The 19297-nt window shown below is 47.2% G+C and overlaps 1 protein-coding gene across 6 annotated transcripts in view; it reads right to left on the bottom strand.

The window, feature by feature from the left end:
- The window catches only part of ARHGEF16 (Rho guanine nucleotide exchange factor 16), a 369976-nt gene that overhangs the window by 154067 nt on the left and 196612 nt on the right, over nucleotides 1-19297 (bottom strand). For all 6 annotated transcript variants that reach the window (XM_069239932.1, XM_069239933.1, XM_069239936.1 and 3 more), the window contains exon 4: nucleotides 9803-9975. In XM_069239932.1, the coding sequence (XP_069096033.1) occupies nucleotides 9803-9975 (173 nt within the window). The remainder of the gene's footprint in view (nucleotides 1-9802; nucleotides 9976-19297) is intronic.

Below are 19297 nucleotides of genomic sequence, written 5' to 3'. Positions count from 1 at the left end.
AACAATATGCTGGTGGGAGAAAAATGCCCTGATGTGTTAATCTTGCACGTTGGAGAAAATGTTTTGGTCCATGAGAAGGGAGTGGTGTTCATGAGCAGGATTTGAAACAAGTGAAGGCTCAATGTTCCGGTGTCCATGTGTTATGGACAGAGTTCATACCACGCAGACTTTGGATGGGCACAAGAGAAGCCTGCGGTGGTGGACAGGGCTCGTAGAAAGCTGAATAAAGTGAGGAGTTGTTTTTGCAGGGGCTTGGGTTTTGGCAGGTCTGCCACTCAGATATCAAATATGACATTGTTGGGTTTTTCGTAGCAATGATGTTCTTCTTTCTAGGTTGGGGATGGAGTTAAATTGAAGTAGGTAGTTGCTAAAGCTTTGAACTGGAGGATAGAAAACAAGAGGACACAGACTCATGGAGGGTGGGGCAGAAAAAGCATGAGTTTTCCTTTTTCTACGTGGCAATGGCATGGAAGGTTTTTACAGAGGGCTACAAAACGCAGTGTTGAATTTGCATTGGTAAAACACATGGAATGGGGGGAGGGTACACAGAAGTTAAGATTAGGAAGTAGTTGATCATAGGATAGTTTTATAGGGTTAAGATTTACAGTTATAGGAAGAAGGGATAAGTTAAAAGTAGAGTTAATTATGTAACAAGGAGATGCTTATCGGGAAGGGGCTTTGGGTGGGTAGTAGAGGTTAAAAGGGAGGAAGGACATGGTCATCAAATTAAGTGCTAGTGAGGAGGTAGTTTGTAAGACCAGTTGGAAAAGGTTTCTCTTTGTTAATGTGTACAAGTTTCAATAAAGCGGCCTTTTTTACACTCATAGAGGGTAATTTTTTATCAGCACCTAAATGCTCAAAATTGTCTTGTCTTAAGTGTTACATTCAGTTACTAAATGAACAGAGGTTGGTGTGACTTGCATGCAGTCGAAAATAGTTTATTTCGACGTACACTTTTAAAAAGGCATGCACTTAAACCATACAATCAACATAAACAATCCTAAAACTCTAAATTAAAATACTTTTACAGTCACCATAGATCATTGTATATTGGCGGCATGGCTAATCACACATGATGGCAGCCACGCATTAATATTGCTTCTTGCTGGGCGCCCAGTCTGTCACTCTGCCGGGACATTATCTTAAACCTTATTGCTGTTGTGTCACTCTGCGGAGTCACCATCATAAACCGTAATGAAGTTGCTGCCCATAGAGGTCGCCAACCGCTGCCTGGTTGCTGGGCCCTGCTTCTGCTTCTGGCCACCTTATCTTGGCTACCTCCAGTATTGAGTATAGCTGTGGACCCTTGGGGCCTTTGACTGGAGTTGGCTCCCACCCTGCCTCTGCGAGAACTGTTGGGGCCTCCCAGCTTCTCCGGGTGGCAGCGGTTCCCACAGGGATCACCCCTGCTATCACACAGGCAGAACTTAGACTGGTAGCATAATTTTGATCTGTCTCCATTACTGCCAGCAGTGCCACTGCGGCAGCCTTAATCTCACATTTGACTGTTCTGACCCTTGGATTGGTGGTGTGGACGAGGCAACGTGTGCTGGACTGGCGACTGGTGCCATATTGAAGGCCTACAGTGTCTGATCCCATATTGCTGGCCATGCATGGATTGCTGGGTCCGTTTGGCACCTACCTGTGACAGTGAATTGATGCCCTTCTGAGAAGATCAACCCTGCCCTGTGGTGTTGTCGTCTCGCACTTTGGAACCTGACATGCCTACATCTCTTTGGCCCACCTGCCACAGCCTCAGGGCTGCATACTGGGGCTGCCTTGACTTTTTTCACCGACTCTTCTGGCCTCCAGACTGGCGCTGCGGGCCAGCGTTAATAAGGCCGGCTGCTGCCGTGGGCCATTGAGAGAGTGTACCGTTCCAGGTGGATCCCCATCTCTCTTGTGCTGGTCTCCTGTCACTTGCTACAGCCGAGGCTTGGCAGCTCCCTACCGCATGACTGGCATGTCTGAAGCTCACAGTTATACATTGCAATGGTGACTGTCTGTACTGCTGTGTTGCTTTATCTCACTTGAGGGCCACCTCACATAGACTTCTCCATACAGGTGTGAGGTCCCCTGCAATTCTTACACCCTAAGATTTTACCTTAACAATACAACCACGTATGAATGAATAAGAGACTGTGTTAAATATCAATTTCACGAGGCAATATGTTCCAAGCTAAAGAAACTCCCAGCAGGTCAAAAACGAAGTTAATTATGTAAAGGGATACTCACTAACCGAGTTCTAGATCAGCGGATCAAATGTAAAGATTTATTACAACATTTTGAAAAATGTAGTAGATTAAGCATAAAGTTATTGCCATAAGTGTTCTTATTAAAATATGGCATACAAAATAAAATGCAAAATCCCAAAAAAATCTATGTGCCAAATGAGCAGCAAAATCAATAGAGAAAAGGACAACACCAATAATAGCATTTATGAAGGTGGTGGCTCACCCCCCAAAATCAGAGGTTTATGTAGGAAATCTTTTCAGGGCATAAAGTGCAATTCATCACGGTGTGAACAAAAGTATCAAAACTTCAGCAAATCAGAGCACAGTTTAAAAAACAGCATACTGCCTTAGCACCTAGGCACTAGTCCTCTCAATGAATACGGATTCTGCTCACTAAATCCTAATGTCATCCACCAAAGGTAGGACGAGCTAGACATGTGAACAACAGCAAATTATTAAGAACGAATAAAGCACTGTGAGCTAGCAGAGGATCCCAGCTCCGAGCAGGGCATCCCTGGGACTACCTTTGATGTATGGGAGGACCTGGGCTTATATACAGTGGGCAAACTGATCCCCTACACATTATTCAAGGAGGTGTTTCGGCCTCCATAGTAGGCACTTTTTCAGCACGCATGCAACTGATGTCTGTTCTTCTGGCAGGATGGGCTATCACAAACACTGAGCCACCTGAAGACTCACTCATCTAATCTTCCTACACTATAGGCTCTGGCAGGATTTTAATCAGCATCTCAATCCACACCGAGCCAGCTCTTTTAGGGACATGGGACGAGTGGGAGCTCGAAATGAGAAGGGCCTTTCATGAGTCTGAGAGGGCCAAGATCACAGAATGTGCCCATAAAGACTCCTCTATTAACATTAACTATTAACATGTCCTTTTGTCACCTTGCAGCTCATGTTGTTCATTTTATCCTTACAACTTTGTTGACCCTCGAACTGCAGGAAATATGAGCTGTAGGGCACTCCCAAAAACATTTCAATAAAAAAAAATATTCAACTAACCAGGAGGGAGCAACAAAGGGGCAAGTGGGAGGTGACTGGAGCAACGCAACAGAGAAGTGGATGGGCGTGAGGGAGCAACAGAGGTGCACAAAACGTTCGAATGTGGAGCAGCCCAAAAGGAAATGGCAACTGCTGTGCCCTCTGAGATAAAATTAAATGCAAACATTGGTTTTGAGGACAGTAAGTGGTGAAGGAACAACAGGGGAATTAAGCAACGGAGGGGGGGAGGGAGGAGAGAAAGAGGGAGAGGGTCAGGGAGAGAGGGAGAGGGGCAGGGAGAGAGAGAGAGCGAGAGAGACACAACGCATGCATACTCCTAGAGTGCTTAATGAAAAAGAAACAAACAACTCCCTAACAGTGAGCAGACGAAGGATACAAGTCAGCCAATCAAACTTATGGGAAGGCATCTATGCTCTAAGCAAGGGGTAAACGAAAGAAGAGGAAGACAAACCACTAACTAGGAAGCAAACATATCAGAGTGACAACAAAGCTAACCATGGGTAAGCAATGTAGGGGCTCCAAGCCCACTGTGAAATTTTGGTATGGGGCCCAAAAGGCTTTCATCTACAGGCAGATACAAGCTGGCTGATGGGCAAGACCTAACAAGCCGTAAAAAAACATTGGAGACAGACAAACAATCATTACCTATATGGATTTGTACATGTATAATCTTTGACCGAAACAGACTGTATGCACCTTATCGGTTGAAGTCTACATTCAGCTTGCTGAAATGGTTATGCCATTCTTCTTCTCATACAATGGCATCCATTGCCTTAGCACTAGCTTTCAAAATACTACTATCTCGGGCCCTACATGCATTTGACTTGTATGCAAACACATACAGCTTCTTAAGGACTATTGTATTTACAAGCCAGTGTCTGTACTAGCGAACTCCTCCACAAGCCCTGTCCACTCACCCCCACCGCCCCAGTAGCAGCACAAGGTAGAGGGCACATGTAAGCATACCAAAAATTATTGCCCGGGGTGCAGGAAAGAAATGATATGCTATGGCGGGGATCAGCCTGGAAGGAGCTGTGCCCGGATTGAATGAACATGGTGGCTACCTTAGAATAAGTCAATCCCAATGGCGGGGGCAAGATATATAGGGGATACCAAAGGTGAGGCCCCACAGATTAAGATGGTATTTCCTGGCTACCTAGACCTGGAGGAAGTTAGTACCACCCACTCTACAAAGCGGAGGGCAGAAGCAAATCCGAAGTCGTAGGGACTTGAAGTGATGGTAGATACCATAAAAATGTAGAACGCTTGGCTTCAGTGGCCCAGAGGGTACTAAATTATACTATGCAGGCTCTGAGATTCCCGACAGCAGGGCCAGTAGGGTTAAGAAAAACAGCCTTTCTTGCCAACCTTTTAAAACTGGAAAGTGGGAGATTTTGGGGGAAAACAAGAATGAAAATTAGAGAAAGTATTTTGCTCATTGACTTACATAGAAGAAGATGTATTTTTAGGCGATAAACAGCTTAAACAAATCATTTATTTTGGCTTCAAGAATCGGCAGTCTCCTACCTAAAGTGGGCCTCTTGGCAAGTATGCCAGTAACGCAGACAGCACTTGCAGCCCGAAGTCCTGGTCCAGAGGTGCCTGGGGAAAACTGACTGGTGGTGGCAAGTTGAAGCCAGGGATCTCTAGAGGGAATGGGGCAAAGACAGGACAACCCCTATTGGTAACAGGAAACAAGGTCTACAAAGTATGATTTGAGATCTGTGAAATCGCAATGCGTGGCTTTACCTGACAATTTTGCTCCATCCTGTTAGTGGTGATTTAGATTGTTTGGATAATAACCTGGCCAAACTACTACACAATACGTCTAGAGTCTCCTACAACATCATAGATGGCGGGTTACGAACGAGTGGGAGATTGCACAGGCGAAGCATCCTGACACCAGGTTGGGAGGTAACAAATCTCACACTGCACCCCCTTCCCCTGGTTATACAGATCAGCGCTGGCAGGTGTCCAATAGAAACAGGTTCATACAACCGCTGGTCCTTTGCACACGATACACCTTTGCGAGACTGCCTCGCCTGCAATCACGGATAGCTGTGCGTGTTTATTTGTAAAGGTCCACTCCCCGACTGTCACAGCTCTCGGGTGATTAGGCTCACGCCCACGGCACATGGGCTCAGCAACAAAGTCAACAGATCGGATGACACCACCAGGGTCAACAAAACACCAACAGGCACAAGAAAAGGCAAACTGAAAGCGCAGTGCTCCGCCGAATACTTTCATGTAAACATCCTTCTTCTCTAGTGGAACATTCAGTACCTACAGACTAGAAAGTGATAAAACATTTAACTGGTACTATACTTCAGTAGGTTGAGTCAGCAGCGAACATAATCCGCAGCCTGCAGAGATTAACCTTAAAAACGCTGGTGGTGCCCAATCGGCTGTTCTTGCTTCCGAAACGGATAACGTTGGTATAACTGGGTAACTGGTTTTCAAAGCACCGAAAGTCAAATCCGTGTGTGGTGTAAGCGCGCTCTTCTGGTGATTAATAATTAAGAGTGCGTGATCCACCCGTAAAAAATGCCTCTAAAATGACGGTTCACGAGCTTATCCAAAATGACGACGATGTTTTGCTTCGGGACGGTGCCCACACTCTGGGCTCACTTTGGGGTAGCTTTTGGCACCAGCCAGTCCCCCAAAACACACTAACTATACAGTCTTGCATTTACAGATTCTCCTCTTATGCAAGACACACTGCTGCTGGGGACGTGGGAAGCGATGTCACCAGTGCAGCAATTTGTAAATGGCGGGAACAGGAAACTTTGCATAAATAATCCCTGCAGGCCTACCCAAAACGCACCTACCTCCTTTATAATCCATCCTCCACTTGGATGCGCGTTTTGTTTACAATACCAGAAGAACTGACCATATCACACGAGTTGCTAACGCTTCCCTGGCTTCCCATTCAAGGCTGCTTGTATCACTCTTAAAGCCATTCACACTTCCACTATTTGCTATCTAGCTAAAGGACTCAAGAATTCAGTCTTCAAACTGGGGGTGGTGGGGCAGGGGCACCAGACACTGGCCAAAAGAAGCATTACACAGATAACATGCCTTTGCTTTCAGCAGAAGCTTGTTATTGCATTTTTTTTTAAGTAACAGTACTTAACTGCAATGTTTAAATAGGTATAGACATATTTAAACATTGCCATTTTTATAAAACAATTGTGAAAAATTCTGAGGGGGGCCCAATGTTTATTTTTCAACTGGGGGCCGCGGCATTAAAAAGTTTAGAGACCACTGCTCTAGACCATCACGAAATGCTGAAAATCTGCTGCTCGAACCTCCAATTTTCAAAAGGGAAAGACTCTTAGCACAATCTTTCTCAGGTGACATGAATATAATTTGGAATTCGCTTCCTCCAAACGTTCACTCCACCAGCTCTTCTTTTGGATCTTCAAAACAGACCTCAAAACTCTTCTGTTCCAAAGACATTTTTCTCAACAGCACTCCTCGCCTATGCCTCCTACCAGGTATATTCCCTCACATATACAGCGTGATCATGACTGTTACATGACACCCTCGAGAGCTATCATGACATTTTGCTCCAACTATGTAAATATGTAATATATATTTATATAAACCGAATTGCTTTATCTTTTCCAACATGCAATTTGGTATGATTATGTAATTTGTAAAAACGTAACTCTCACCATGAGCAACCATATTAGCTATACATACTGTCACCTACTACCATGTTACTCAAAGTTTTTCTGATGTAACAGTCTTTCGTTCTATTGTAAAGCGCTCTGACGACTCCGGGTAATATCCACGCTATATGAAAACATACAAATAAATATAAAGCTATGCCACCAACTCTATATACATCACCAAGCTCTCTCTCCAGCTAATCCCAGCCGGGAAGTTGCTACCAAGCCAGTAAGTGTTTACACCATAAACTTCCAAAATGCTTAAGTCTCACACCTTGGAGGACAGTCTAAATCCTAGCTGGCCATAAAAATTCACTGCTTAATTTTCTTCACTGAAGTCGGTCACACCATTTCTCACGAGCCCTTCGCTTCACATCACATCTACCACTTTCAAATGAAAGCTGCCTGCACGCCCTATAGAAGTGGCTATCGAGGTACAAGGTCTGCAGTCGTCAAACAGGATTCTGCAGCATCTTTGATTCTTCATTGGTAGCGGTGGTTGAGCATTCACGGCTTAGCTCATTGGAAGGAGTGCGTATAACGGTACAATATACAAGGTGACATCTGGCAAAACAATCTATATCAACTATCAGTATTCACTCAGATGTAATGCTCTTAACATTGCTCACTCACTCACTCAAGCTTCATCCCCTTAATAGGGGCTGGAATTGGAAAAACTTCACACCGGAAACCCAAAAATTGGGGGTCAATGTGTTGCAGTAAAAAGGGAGTGAAGTCACAAGAGAAGTCATGAAAAGTAGTCTGGCAGTCAACTTATACATTTATTTAAAAAGAAAAGTGCCACAAAGAAATTCAAAACCAGGAGATATGCGACAGTAAATCTGCTCTGACTTAATTGGTTGCAAAGGCTACATTTTAAAATATTTTATGGGGTTAATTCACCTGCTGCAAAGAGCTTTGTGTGCCCAGTGAATCTCAAGGAATATTAATAAAGGTAAAATAACTTGGTGGTTTATGTACTAGCTGGAGAGGTCTGTGTTTTTCTAGTCACGGTTCTGACTCCCAAAGTAGAATAGAGGATTAATGTGTCTATTGCAAAGCACGTTGGGTACAAGCAGATGACAGAATTGTATTTTATGTAACTAGGTAAGGGGGATACTGCTTTTGACAAATATTATGTTATTACCTGCAGTTCAAAATTTGCAATCCTTCTAATAAAACATAGTGAGCTATGAACCAGCATCAAGTACCTCCATGCACACTGCTAGGCATGGGTTTTGATGCTTATTGTTTTTTCCTAATCTGTTGTTGTAATAAGGCTGCTCAAAAGCGTTTATTTGGGTAGTAATAAAGTCTTATTAGTACGGACAACTTCAAGCCGTGTCTGTAGCTTTAAAACATGCCTTTTTGTTTCTCCCAGCCTTGGACTCTTAACATAGTCCCTAGTAGTAATGCCGATATTCGACTCTTACACCTTGGAATGTTCACTGTTTATGTAATTTCCTGTGCATTTATTTACACATTTGTGTGATCCATTGTCAATGTATAACGTGTGTGTACAGCGCTCTGACCTCCTACACTGGGATAAGTAGCACTATAAAACAAATAAAAAAAGAATACATTCTATTTACACTGTATTTGTGTAAATACCCGTACAGACGGGGGCATCTGACAATCTTATAGCACATGAACAGTGCATGTACAGGTATTGAACAAAGTCAATAACATGCCTCCAAATTCTGTAAAGAACTTGCGAAGTGATAAGCTGTGTGGCTTTCTTTCCTCTCCACGGCACTGGCATCTAGGATTAGACTCCAGATAGCTACCAGCGAGGATCATGCTCGAACAAAAGGACACTGATGGTGCCCTTTAAATTTGGGCTTTGTTTTATGCCAAGTTGAAATCTCAAATAATGAATAGTGTCCCAGTGTTGGCAAATTACATCAGAACAAAGTCAGCATTTTTTGCTGGAGACAAACAGATTCCCAGTATGGCTCAACATAGCTAAAGGATATGGGATCCCTCTACATTTCAACACTGCCCCTCGACCCCTCGACCCCTCCCCCCCCCCCCCCCCCCCAAACCAGCAGGTGTGCTAAACCAAAGTGGGACCAGTGTGAATAACTGTGACCAAATTACTGACCACGGGGACAGGCACACAACTTTCTTTAAAAAAAAAAAAAGGAGCAAAAAAAAAAAAAAATGCACAACTGCCTCGTGGACGGGTTCGCTACTATAGAGATACCATATACATCTATGCATACATACATTAAACCACTGCTTGATCTGATGAGCACCCTGCATCTTGGAAAAATTGAAAAACGTGTTCTCTCCGAGTCAGTGCAGACGATGGGAGCACATCAGAGAGAAGTCTGACATGGAAACCCTCTGTCCCGTGTTTCTCTTCAGAACAAACGCCCCTCCCCCCCTTGGGAGATCGAAGCCCTGAAATGCTACTACACTCACCCTCCTTGGGGTCTTTACTGCCCCCTCGGGCGCAAAAAAATACCGTGGCCTACAATGCCTGCACCCCAGGTCAGCCTTGGGGGAAGGAGAAGGAGGGTCAGGCTCCTACAAAGAATAAACTGTCATTGTGGCGTTTTTGTCGGCTCTGTAGAGTCTCTTAAACTTATTGGCGACCCTCCAGCAAGAGACACTGGCTGAGCCTGTGCACTACCTATTACAACATGAGGAACTGTATTAAAAAGGGACCCTTTCCGCCTGTGCACCTCCGCCTGTAGGTCCAGTGCTTGTGGGGGACTTACCTAAGAGAGGGAATGAAGAAGAGCAGGTGCACCGGTGCAAGCACGCGCTGTGCACTCAGTCGGCACGGAAGGCTTCGGTTCATGTGCAACAGATAACAAGACACGCTTAGCCCCTCAGCCCGCCGCCCGCAGCCCACCCCTGCCCTACCTGCGGGAGCTGGCTCCAGATCTGCTGCGCCGGCCGGTAGCTCTTCACCACGATGCTGTCGTCGGGCTCGGGGCGCTCCACTCGCCCCGGACTGTCCTCCAGCAGGTCGTCGTCGGACTCCTGGTTGTTGGAGCTGAGGCCTCGCTCGCGGAGCTCCTGGTACAGCCGGGGGTCTGGGGAGAGAAGGCGGGCCAGGAAGTTATACACAGTCTCGGAGAGGTCGCTGCTGCCCCCGCGGCCCGGGCCCTCTATCCCAGCACTCCCGGCCCGGTCGAACTGCAGCCCGAGGCCCTCCCTGGAGGCCCACGCGGACCCGGAGACGGAGAAGCGGCGCAGGGCCCCCAGGATCAGGCTCCCGCCGGCCGGGCTGGCCTCCATGCTGCGCTGCTGGTCGTCAGGGCCCGGACGCGGGCAGCTCTGGGAGGCCGGGCACAGTTGGGGGAAGGTGCCATCCAAGTGCTGAATTCTGCACATGCACTGCAGGGGCCCGGCGCCGCGACTCCACCAGTGAGAGCCCTCCAACCCGCCCCGTGGGGAGCAGGGGGGCGTTTGCAAGGACAATATTTACAGGTACTGCGTCTAATTGCCGCCCTTGTGGAATGAGCTGGGACAGGAGGGGAATCTGGTGATCGTCAAGGGCCTGCAGGCAGTGAGCAGCCCCAGCCGGCACACAGAAGGCCTGCGGCCAACGTGCAAAGGGGTAGGGGGCATAGCTAGCAGCAGTGCAGCAGGTGCAATGACACCGGGTCACAGGGGTTCTCTGAAGTATAATTATTGTCAGTTCAATCACTACTTTTCCTATTACAGCTGTTGTGCGAAAGGCTTCCTGAGCCAGCCGGAGTATTGTCAGCTAGTGATATATATATATTATATATATATTCTCAGTAGCTGATGACAATACTGACAATAGTGGGATTTTATATATATATATATAAATATGATTTTGACACAAACTTCCCAAGATTTTATGGTATGCCTCGTTATTAACATTCCTACATTTTAAGATTGTTTATTTGATATTTTAAGGTTCAAAATGTAGACACTTGGCCTAAGCGCGATGCAGGATGGAAGCCAATTCTCCACGTGGGGAGATGCAGTAACATGTAAGACCGAAAGCGGATGTTGTCATCAAAAGGCATGATATATACATACATTATAAAATCAAAAAAAGAAAAGGAAATAACCGCTAGATTCTCTATTCTTCTCGAACAATATCAACCAAGTAAACTGGTTTGGGAGATTAGGGGATTTTTAAATTGAAGAGTAAAGTTATCTCTCTAAGTGCTCACAAAAATTTAGAACCTTGGTTAGGATGAGACACAGTTAGACAGACGTGTGAAGGGGAAAGAGGTCTCATACTTTGGCCCAGTCCGGTCTCTAACCTTGCTTCTTTCAATGCTGCTCCTGCCTCTCTTTACACCGTTCTCCTTACTTGAGTTTTGCTCTCATCTCTCGGGTGCCCCACGGATCAGGAAGACTATTGAATTTAGATTCAGAAGATGATTGGACAACAGAGAAAAGTCTGGCACCAGCTGATTGTACCCCATAAAGAAGAGGCAGCAATTGAGCTCTGGCTGGGATAAGGGGGCGGCTGCACATCACGACACAGACATTTGTGGGTGGATTATTCCGCTCGTAATTCAGACCAGAGGTATCTCTTTGGTATCCAAATCTTCTATAATGAAAATCAGTCTACAGAACTCATTTTTGGAAAGGAGCCCCATGTGCTACTTGGAGCCACTGGAGGATTACTAAATGATTTTAAGCTTCCTACCCATTGTGGTCACCCATTTCTCTTGCCTGCTTCATTTACAGGAAAGATACACCCTGTTTTTTTTATTTATTTAGAAGTAAAGTTAACATCAGTTAGATGAACTACAGTTAAACTGTTTCAGACAACGTACAAGGCATACCTTTCACCTCACCCTCATTTGGAAAGTCTCACTGCACTTGAAATCACAACTTTTCTAGCCTGTCAACCATTTCCCATATATTTCTTTTAAACCTTCCTCTTCTCTAAAAGCTGTTCATGCTAACTGAATTTTTTCATATCTCCTGCTACAAGCACCTATTCTTAGCCTCCCTTGGGGCTCAATGGGTTAAGAAATCAGGTATACCGAGCCAGAGGTATAAAGAACAAGCACTCAAATATACACACACAAGCATATTATATATTCAATGAAAAACATAGGTTAAAGCATATCTTGTATTTCGTAAAACCTATTTTCCCTATACAAACTATGTGTAAACTACACAAACTTTAAAAACTCTAAAGTTATAGTTATAAATTTCATTTAAAATGTATCCACCACTGTAAAGAAATGGCTCCCTGTTGCAGTTACCCCCCACTTTTTGCCTGATACTGATGCTGACTTGACTGAGAAGTGTGCTGGGACCCTGCTAACCAGGCCCCAGCACCAGTGTTCTTTCACCTAAAATGTACCATTGATTCCACAATTGGCACACCCTGGCATCCAGATAAGTCCCTTGTAACTGGTACCTCTGGTACCAAGGGCCCTGATGCCAGGGAAGGTCTCTAAGGGCTGCAGCATGTATTATGCCACCCTAGAGACCCCTCACTCAGCACAGACCCACTGCTTACCAGCTTGTGTGTGCTAGTGAGAACAAAATGAGTAAGTCGACATGGCACTCCCCTCAGGGTGCCATGCCAGCCTCTCACTGCCTATGCAGTATAGGTAAGACACCCCTCTAGCAGGCCTTACAGCCCTAAGGCAGGGTGCACTATACCATAGGTGAGGGTACCAGTGCATGAGCACTGTGCCCCTACAGTGTCTAAGCAAAACCTTAGACATTGTAAGTGCAGGGTAGCCATAAGAGTATATGGTCTGGGAGTCTGTTTTACACGAACCCCACAGCACCATAATGGCTACACTGAAAACTGGGAAGTTTGGTATCAAACTTCTCAGCACAATAAATGCACACTGATGCCAGTGTACATTTTATTGCAAAGTACACCCCAGAGGGCACCTTAGAGGTGCCCCCTGAAACTTAACCGACTGTCTGTGTAGGCTGACTAGTTCCAGCAGCCTGCCACACTAGAGACATGTTGCTGGCCCCATGGGGAGAGTGCCTTTGTCACTCTGAGGCCAGTAACAAAGCCTGCACTGGGTGGAGATGCTAACACCTCCCCCAGGCAGGAGCTGTAACACCTGGCGGTGAGCCTCAAAGGCTCACCCCTTTGTCACAGCCCAGCAGGGCACTCCAGCTTAGTGGAGTTGCCCGCCCCCTCCGGCCACGGCCCCCACTTTTGGCGGCAAGGCTGGAGGGAACAAAGAAAGCAACAAGGAGGAGTCATTGGCCAGTCAGGACAGCCCCTAAGGTGTCCTGAGCTGAGGTGACTCTAACTTTTAGAAATCCTCCATCTTGCAGATGGAGGATTCCCCCAATAGGGGTAGGATTGTGACCCCCTCCCCTTGGGAGGAGGCACAAAGAGGGTGTACCCACCCTCAGGGCTAGTAGCCATTGGCTACTAACCCCCCAGACCTAAACACGCCCTTAAATTTAGTATTTAAGGGCTACCCTGAACCCTAGAAAATTAGATTCCTGCAACAACAAGAAGAAGGACTGCCTAGCTGAAAACCCCTGCAGAGGAAGACCAGAAGACAACAACTGCCTTGGCTCCAGAAACTCACCGGCCTGTCTCCTGCCTTCCAAAGAACTCTGCTCCAGCGATGCCTTCCAAAGGGACCAGCGACCTCTGAATCCTCTGAGGACTGCCCTGCTTCGACGACAAGAAACTCCAGAGGACAGCGGACCTGCTCCAAAAAGACTGCAACTTTGTTTCAAGAAGCAGCTTTAAAGAACCCTGCAACTCCCCGCAAGAAGCGTGAGACTTGCAACACTGTACCCGGCGACCCCGACTCGGCTGGTGGAGAACCAACACCTCAGGGAGGACCCCCGGACTACTCTACGACTGTGAGTACCAAAACCTGTCCCCCCTGAGCCCCCACAGCGCCGCATGCAGAGGGAATCCCGAGGCTTCCCCTGACCGCGACTCTCTGAAACCTAAGTCCCGACGCCTGGAAAAGACCCTGCACCCGCAGCCCCCAGGACCTGAAGGACCGGACTTTCACTGCAGAAGTGACCCCCAGGAGTCCCTCTCCCTTGCCCAAGTGGAGGTTTCCCCGAGGAAGCCCCCCCTTGCCTGCCTGCAGCGCTGAAGAGATCCCTTGATCTCTCATTGACTTCCATTGCGAACCCGACGCTTGTTCTAACACTGCACCCGGCCGCCCCCGCGCCGCTGAGGGTGAAATTTCTGTGTGGGCTTGTGTCCCCCCCGGTGCCCTACAAAACCCCCCTGGTCTGCCCTCCGAAGACGCAGGTACTTACCTGCTGGCAGACTGGAACCGGGGCACCCCCTTCTCTCCATTGAAGCCTATGCGTTTTGGGCACCACTTTGAACTCTGCACCTGACCGGCCCTGAGCTGCTGGTGTGGTAACTTTGGGGTTGCTCTGAACCCCCAACGGTGGGCTACCTTGGACCAAGAACTGAACCCTGTAAGTGTCTTACTTACCTGGTAATACTAACAAAAACTTACCTCCCCCAGGAACTGTGAAAATTGCACTGTGTCCACTTTTGAAATAGCTATTTGTGAATAACTTGAAAAGTATACATGCAATTGAAATGATTCAAAGTTCCTAATGTACTTACCTGCAATACCTTTCAAACAAGATATTACATGTTAAATTTGAACCTGTGGTTCTTAAAATAAACTAAGAAAATATATTTTTCTATAACAAAACCTATTGGCTGCATTTGTCTCTGAGTGTGTGTACCTCATTTATTGTCTATGTGTATGTACAACAAATGCTTAACACTACTCCTTGGATAAGCCTACTGCTCGACCACACTACCACAAAATAGAGCATTAGTATTATCTCTTTTTGCCACTATCTTACCTCTAAGGGGAACCCTTGGACTCTGTGCATACTATTCCTTACTTTGAAATAGTGCATACAGAGCCAACTTCCTACATTGGTGGATCAGCGGTGGGGTACAAGACTTTGCATTTGCTGGACTACTCAGCCAATACCTGATCACACGACAAATTCCAAAAATTGTCATTAGAACTTGATTTTTGCAATTTGAAATTTTTCTAAATTCTTAAAAGACCTGCTAGGGCCTTGTGTTAGATCCTATTTAGCATTTCTTTTAGAGTTTAAAAGTGTGGTAAAAGTTTGAATTAGATTCTAGAACTAGTTTTAGATTCTTAAAAAGTATTCCAACTTTTAGAAGCAAAATGTCTAGCACAGATGTGACTGTGGTGGAACTCGACACCACACCTTACCTCCATCTTAAGATGAGGGAGCTAAGGTCACTCTGTAAAATAAAGAAAATAACAATGGGCCCCAGACCTTCCAAACTACAGCTCCAGGAGCTGTTGGCAGAGTTTGCAAAGGCCAACCCCTCTGAGGATGGCAACACAGAGGATGAAGATAGTGACTTGGAGGAAAATTCCCCCCTACCAGTCCTATTTAGGGAGAACAGGGTCTCTCAAACCCTGACTCCAAAAATAGTAGTCAGAAATGCTGGCTCCCTCACAGGAGGGTCCAGCCTCTCTGAAATCACTGAAGGTAACTCCAGTGAAGAGGACATCCAGTTAGCCAGGATGGCCAAAAGATTGGCTTTGGAAAAACAGATCCTAGCCATAGAAAGGGAAAGACAAGAGATGGGCCTAGGACCCATCAATGGTGGTAGCAACATAAATAGGGTCAGAGATTCTCCTGACATGTTGAAAATCCCCAAAGGGATTGTAACAAAATATGAAGATGGTGATGACATCACCAAATGGTTCACAGCTTTTGAGAGGGCTTGTGTAACCAGAAAAGTGAACAAATCTCACTGGGGTGCTCTCCTTTGGGAAATGTTCACAGGAAAGTGTAGGGATAGACTCCTCACACTCTCTAAAAAAGATGCAGAATTTTATGACCTCATGAAGGGTACCCTGATTGAGGGCTTTGGATTCTCCACTGAGGAGTATAGAATTAGATTCAGGGGGGCTCAAAAATCCTCGAGCCAGACCTGGGTTGATTATGTTGACTACTCAGTGAAAACACTGGATGGTTGGGTAACTGGAAATGAAGTGTATGACTATGTTGGGCTTTATAATTTGTTTATGAAAGAACACATTTTAAGTAACCGCTTCAATGAAAAGTTGCATCAGTATCTGGTAGACCTAGGTCCAATTTCTCCCCAAGAATTGGGAAAGAAGGCAGACCACTGGGTCAAGACTAGGGTAACCAAAACTTCCACTGGGGGTGACCAAAAGAAAGGGGTTACAAAGCCTCCCCAGGAGAAAGTGGGTGACACTAGAAACAAAGAAAAAGAGTCCCCTGTAGGCCCCCAAAAACCACACCAGGTGGGTGGGCCCAGAGACACAACCCAAAACAAAGGTGGGTACCAGGGTAAGAGCTGGGATGCCACTAAGGCATGGTGCCATAACTGTAAACAGACAGGGCACCACACCAAGGACACTTCTTGTCCCAAAAACAAACCCCCTAGCAAAATCCCAGGGGTGACCAGTGTAGCCATTGGGGATGACTCCTCAGAGGAGGAGGTCTTCATAGCCTTCAACTGGAAAAAGGGCCCAACAGGTGAGTTGGAGATTCCAGAGGGAAGTAGACACTTCCACCACCTACAGGTGAATGGAATCCCAGCCACTGCCCTGAGAGACACTTGTGCCAGTCACACTATTGTGCATGACAGGCTGGTGTTCTCAAACCAGTACATCCCAGGTGAGATGGCCAGAGTAAGAGTTAGCCCAGACAGGGTCACTAATAGGCCTGTGGCTTTTGTGCCCATAGAAGTGGGTGGAACTTTTAGCTGGAGAAGGGTGGTAGTCAGTACAGACCTCCCCCTTGATTGTCTCCTTGGAAATGACTACCCAGAGGTTAGTCAGAGCCTAAGAGAAGAACTGGTCCAGGGCCAGTCCTCTCCCAAGGATTCTGGAGTGCCTGCCTCTGCAGTAAATGCAAGTAGGCCACAGAAGAAAAAGAAAAGGAAACAGAGTAGGAAAGGTGGACAACCTTTAGCCAAGGTTCCAGCAAGCCAAGGAGATTCTGCTCCAGTAGAGGAGAACTCCAAAAGTGGCTCTGATAAAGTCCAACCTGACCCACAAGAAGTCCTGGCTAGTCAGGCAACTGTTAAGCCTGAGTGGGTGGCTCCTCAGCTAACAGAAGAAAGAGTGGAAGAAGGGTGTTTACTACAAGATGTGGTAACCCCCCACTCTAATACAGCAGACAGGCACCCTGAACCCAAAGAAGCCTGTAACTTAGCCCCTTCCCTGGTAGGTGAAGAGCTAAAGGTGTGGTTCTGGGCACTGACAGCTGTCAGTGGCCTCTGCTGGGTGTTAGCCTTTATGGCTGCACTATCCTTGGCATGGTGGTCTGACCCCATGCCAAATAGCAAGTTAGGCCCCCTGACCCTGTTGGTCATGGTGGGGTTACTCCAGCTCTGGGTAACCTCTTTGGGTAAGCTAGGGGTGACCCTGGCTAAGATAAGATTAGCAGAGGTGGATACCTCTAACCCCAAAATAGAGAGAATGGGTAAAGACATAAAAAGCACAGACAAGAGGCAGTTCAGACTAGGTCCTATCACTGTGGAAGTGGGTCAGTTCCCCAGAGGGAATGACCTGAACAGGAGGATGTAAGGCAGAGTAGGCCCTGCAACAAACCAGCCTATTTCCTCTACTCTTCCTCGCCTGACAGACTAGGAAGACTCTTCCAGCTTTGGCTGAGTCTCCTGGCCTGTGGGCTGGGGGGGGCTTGTGTAAAGAAATGGCTCCCTGTTGCAGTTACCCCCCACTTTTTGCCTGATACTGATGCTGACTTGACTGAGAAGTGTGCTGGGACCCTGCAAACCAGGCCCCAGCACCAGTGTTCTTTCACCTAAAATGTACCATTGATTCCACAATTGGCACACCCTGGCATCCAGATAAGTCCCTTGTAACTGGTACCTCTGGTACCAAGGGCCCTGATGCCAGGGAAGGTCTCTAAGGGCTGCAGCATGTATTATGCCACCCTAGAGACCCCTCACTCAGCACAGACCCACTGCTTACCAGCTTGTGTGTGCTAGTGAGAACAAAATGAGTAAGTCGACATGGCACTCCCCTCAGGGTGCCATGCCAGCCTCTCACTGCCTATGCAGTATAGGTAAGACACCCCTCTAGCAGGCCTTACAGCCCTAAGGCAGGGTGCACTATACCATAGGTGAGGGTACCAGTGCATGAGCACTGTGCCCTACAGTGTCTAAGCAAAACCTTAGACATTGTAAGTGCAGGGTAGCCATAAGAGTATATGGTCTGGGAGTCTGTTTTACACGAACTCCACAGCACCATAATGGCTACACTGAAAACTGGGAAGTTTGGTATCAAACTTCTCAGCACAATAAATGCACACTGATGCCAGTGTACATTTTATTGCAAAATACACCCCAGAGGGCACCTTAGAGGTGCCCCCTGAAACTTAACCGACTGTCTGTGTAGGCTGACTAGTTCCAGCAGCCTGCCACACTAGAGACATGTTGCTGGCCCCATGGGGAGAGTGCCTTTGTCACTCTGAGGCCAGTAACAAAGCCTGCACTGGGTGGAGATGCTAACACCTCCCCCAGGCAGGAGCTGTAACACCTGGCGGTGAGCCTCAAAGGCTCACCCCTTTGTCACAGCCCAGCAGGGCACTCCAGCTTAGTGGAGTTGCCCGCCCCCTCCGGCCACGGCCCCCACTTTTGGCGGCAAGGCTGGAGGGAACAAAGAAAGCAACAAGGAGGAGTCACTGGCCAGTCAGGACAGCCCCTAAGGTGTCCTGAGCTGAGGTGACTCTAACTTTTAGAAATCCTCCATCTTGCAGATGGAGGACTCCCCCAATAGGGGTAGGATTGTGACCCCCTCCCCTTGGGAGGAGGCACAAAGAGGGTGTACCCACCCTCAGGGCTAGTAGCCATTGGCTACTAACCCCCCAGACCTAAACACGCCCTTAAATTTAGTATTTAAGGGCTACCCTGAACCCTAGAAAATTAGATTCCTGCAACAACAAGAAGAAGGACTGCCTAGCTGAAAACCCCTGCAGAGGAAGACCAGAAGACAACAACTGCCTTGGCTCCAGAAACTCACCGGCCTGTCTCCTGCCTTCCAAAGAACTCTGCTCCAGCGACGCCTTCCAAAGGGACCAGCGACCTCTGAATCCTCTGAGGACTGCCCTGCTTCGACGACGACAAGAAACTCCCGAGGACAGCGGACCTGCTCCAAAAAGACTGCAACTTTGTTTCAAGAAGCAGCTTTAAAGAACCCTGCAACTCCCCGCAAGAAGCGTGAGACTTGCAACACTGCACCCGGCGACCCCGACTCGGCTGGTGGAGAACCAACACCTCAGGGAGGACCCCCGGACTACTCTACGACTGTGAGTACCAAAACCTGTCCCCCCTGAGCCCCCACAGCGCCGCATGCAGAGGGAATCCCGAGGCTTCCCCTGACCGCGACT

This window comes from Pleurodeles waltl, chromosome 6 (assembly GCF_031143425.1).
Source record: "Pleurodeles waltl isolate 20211129_DDA chromosome 6, aPleWal1.hap1.20221129, whole genome shotgun sequence".
Classification (NCBI taxonomy): Eukaryota; Metazoa; Chordata; class Amphibia; order Caudata; family Salamandridae; genus Pleurodeles; species Pleurodeles waltl.
Note: the sequence above shows the minus strand (reverse complement) of the source record. Positions and strands in the feature narration are given on the sequence as shown.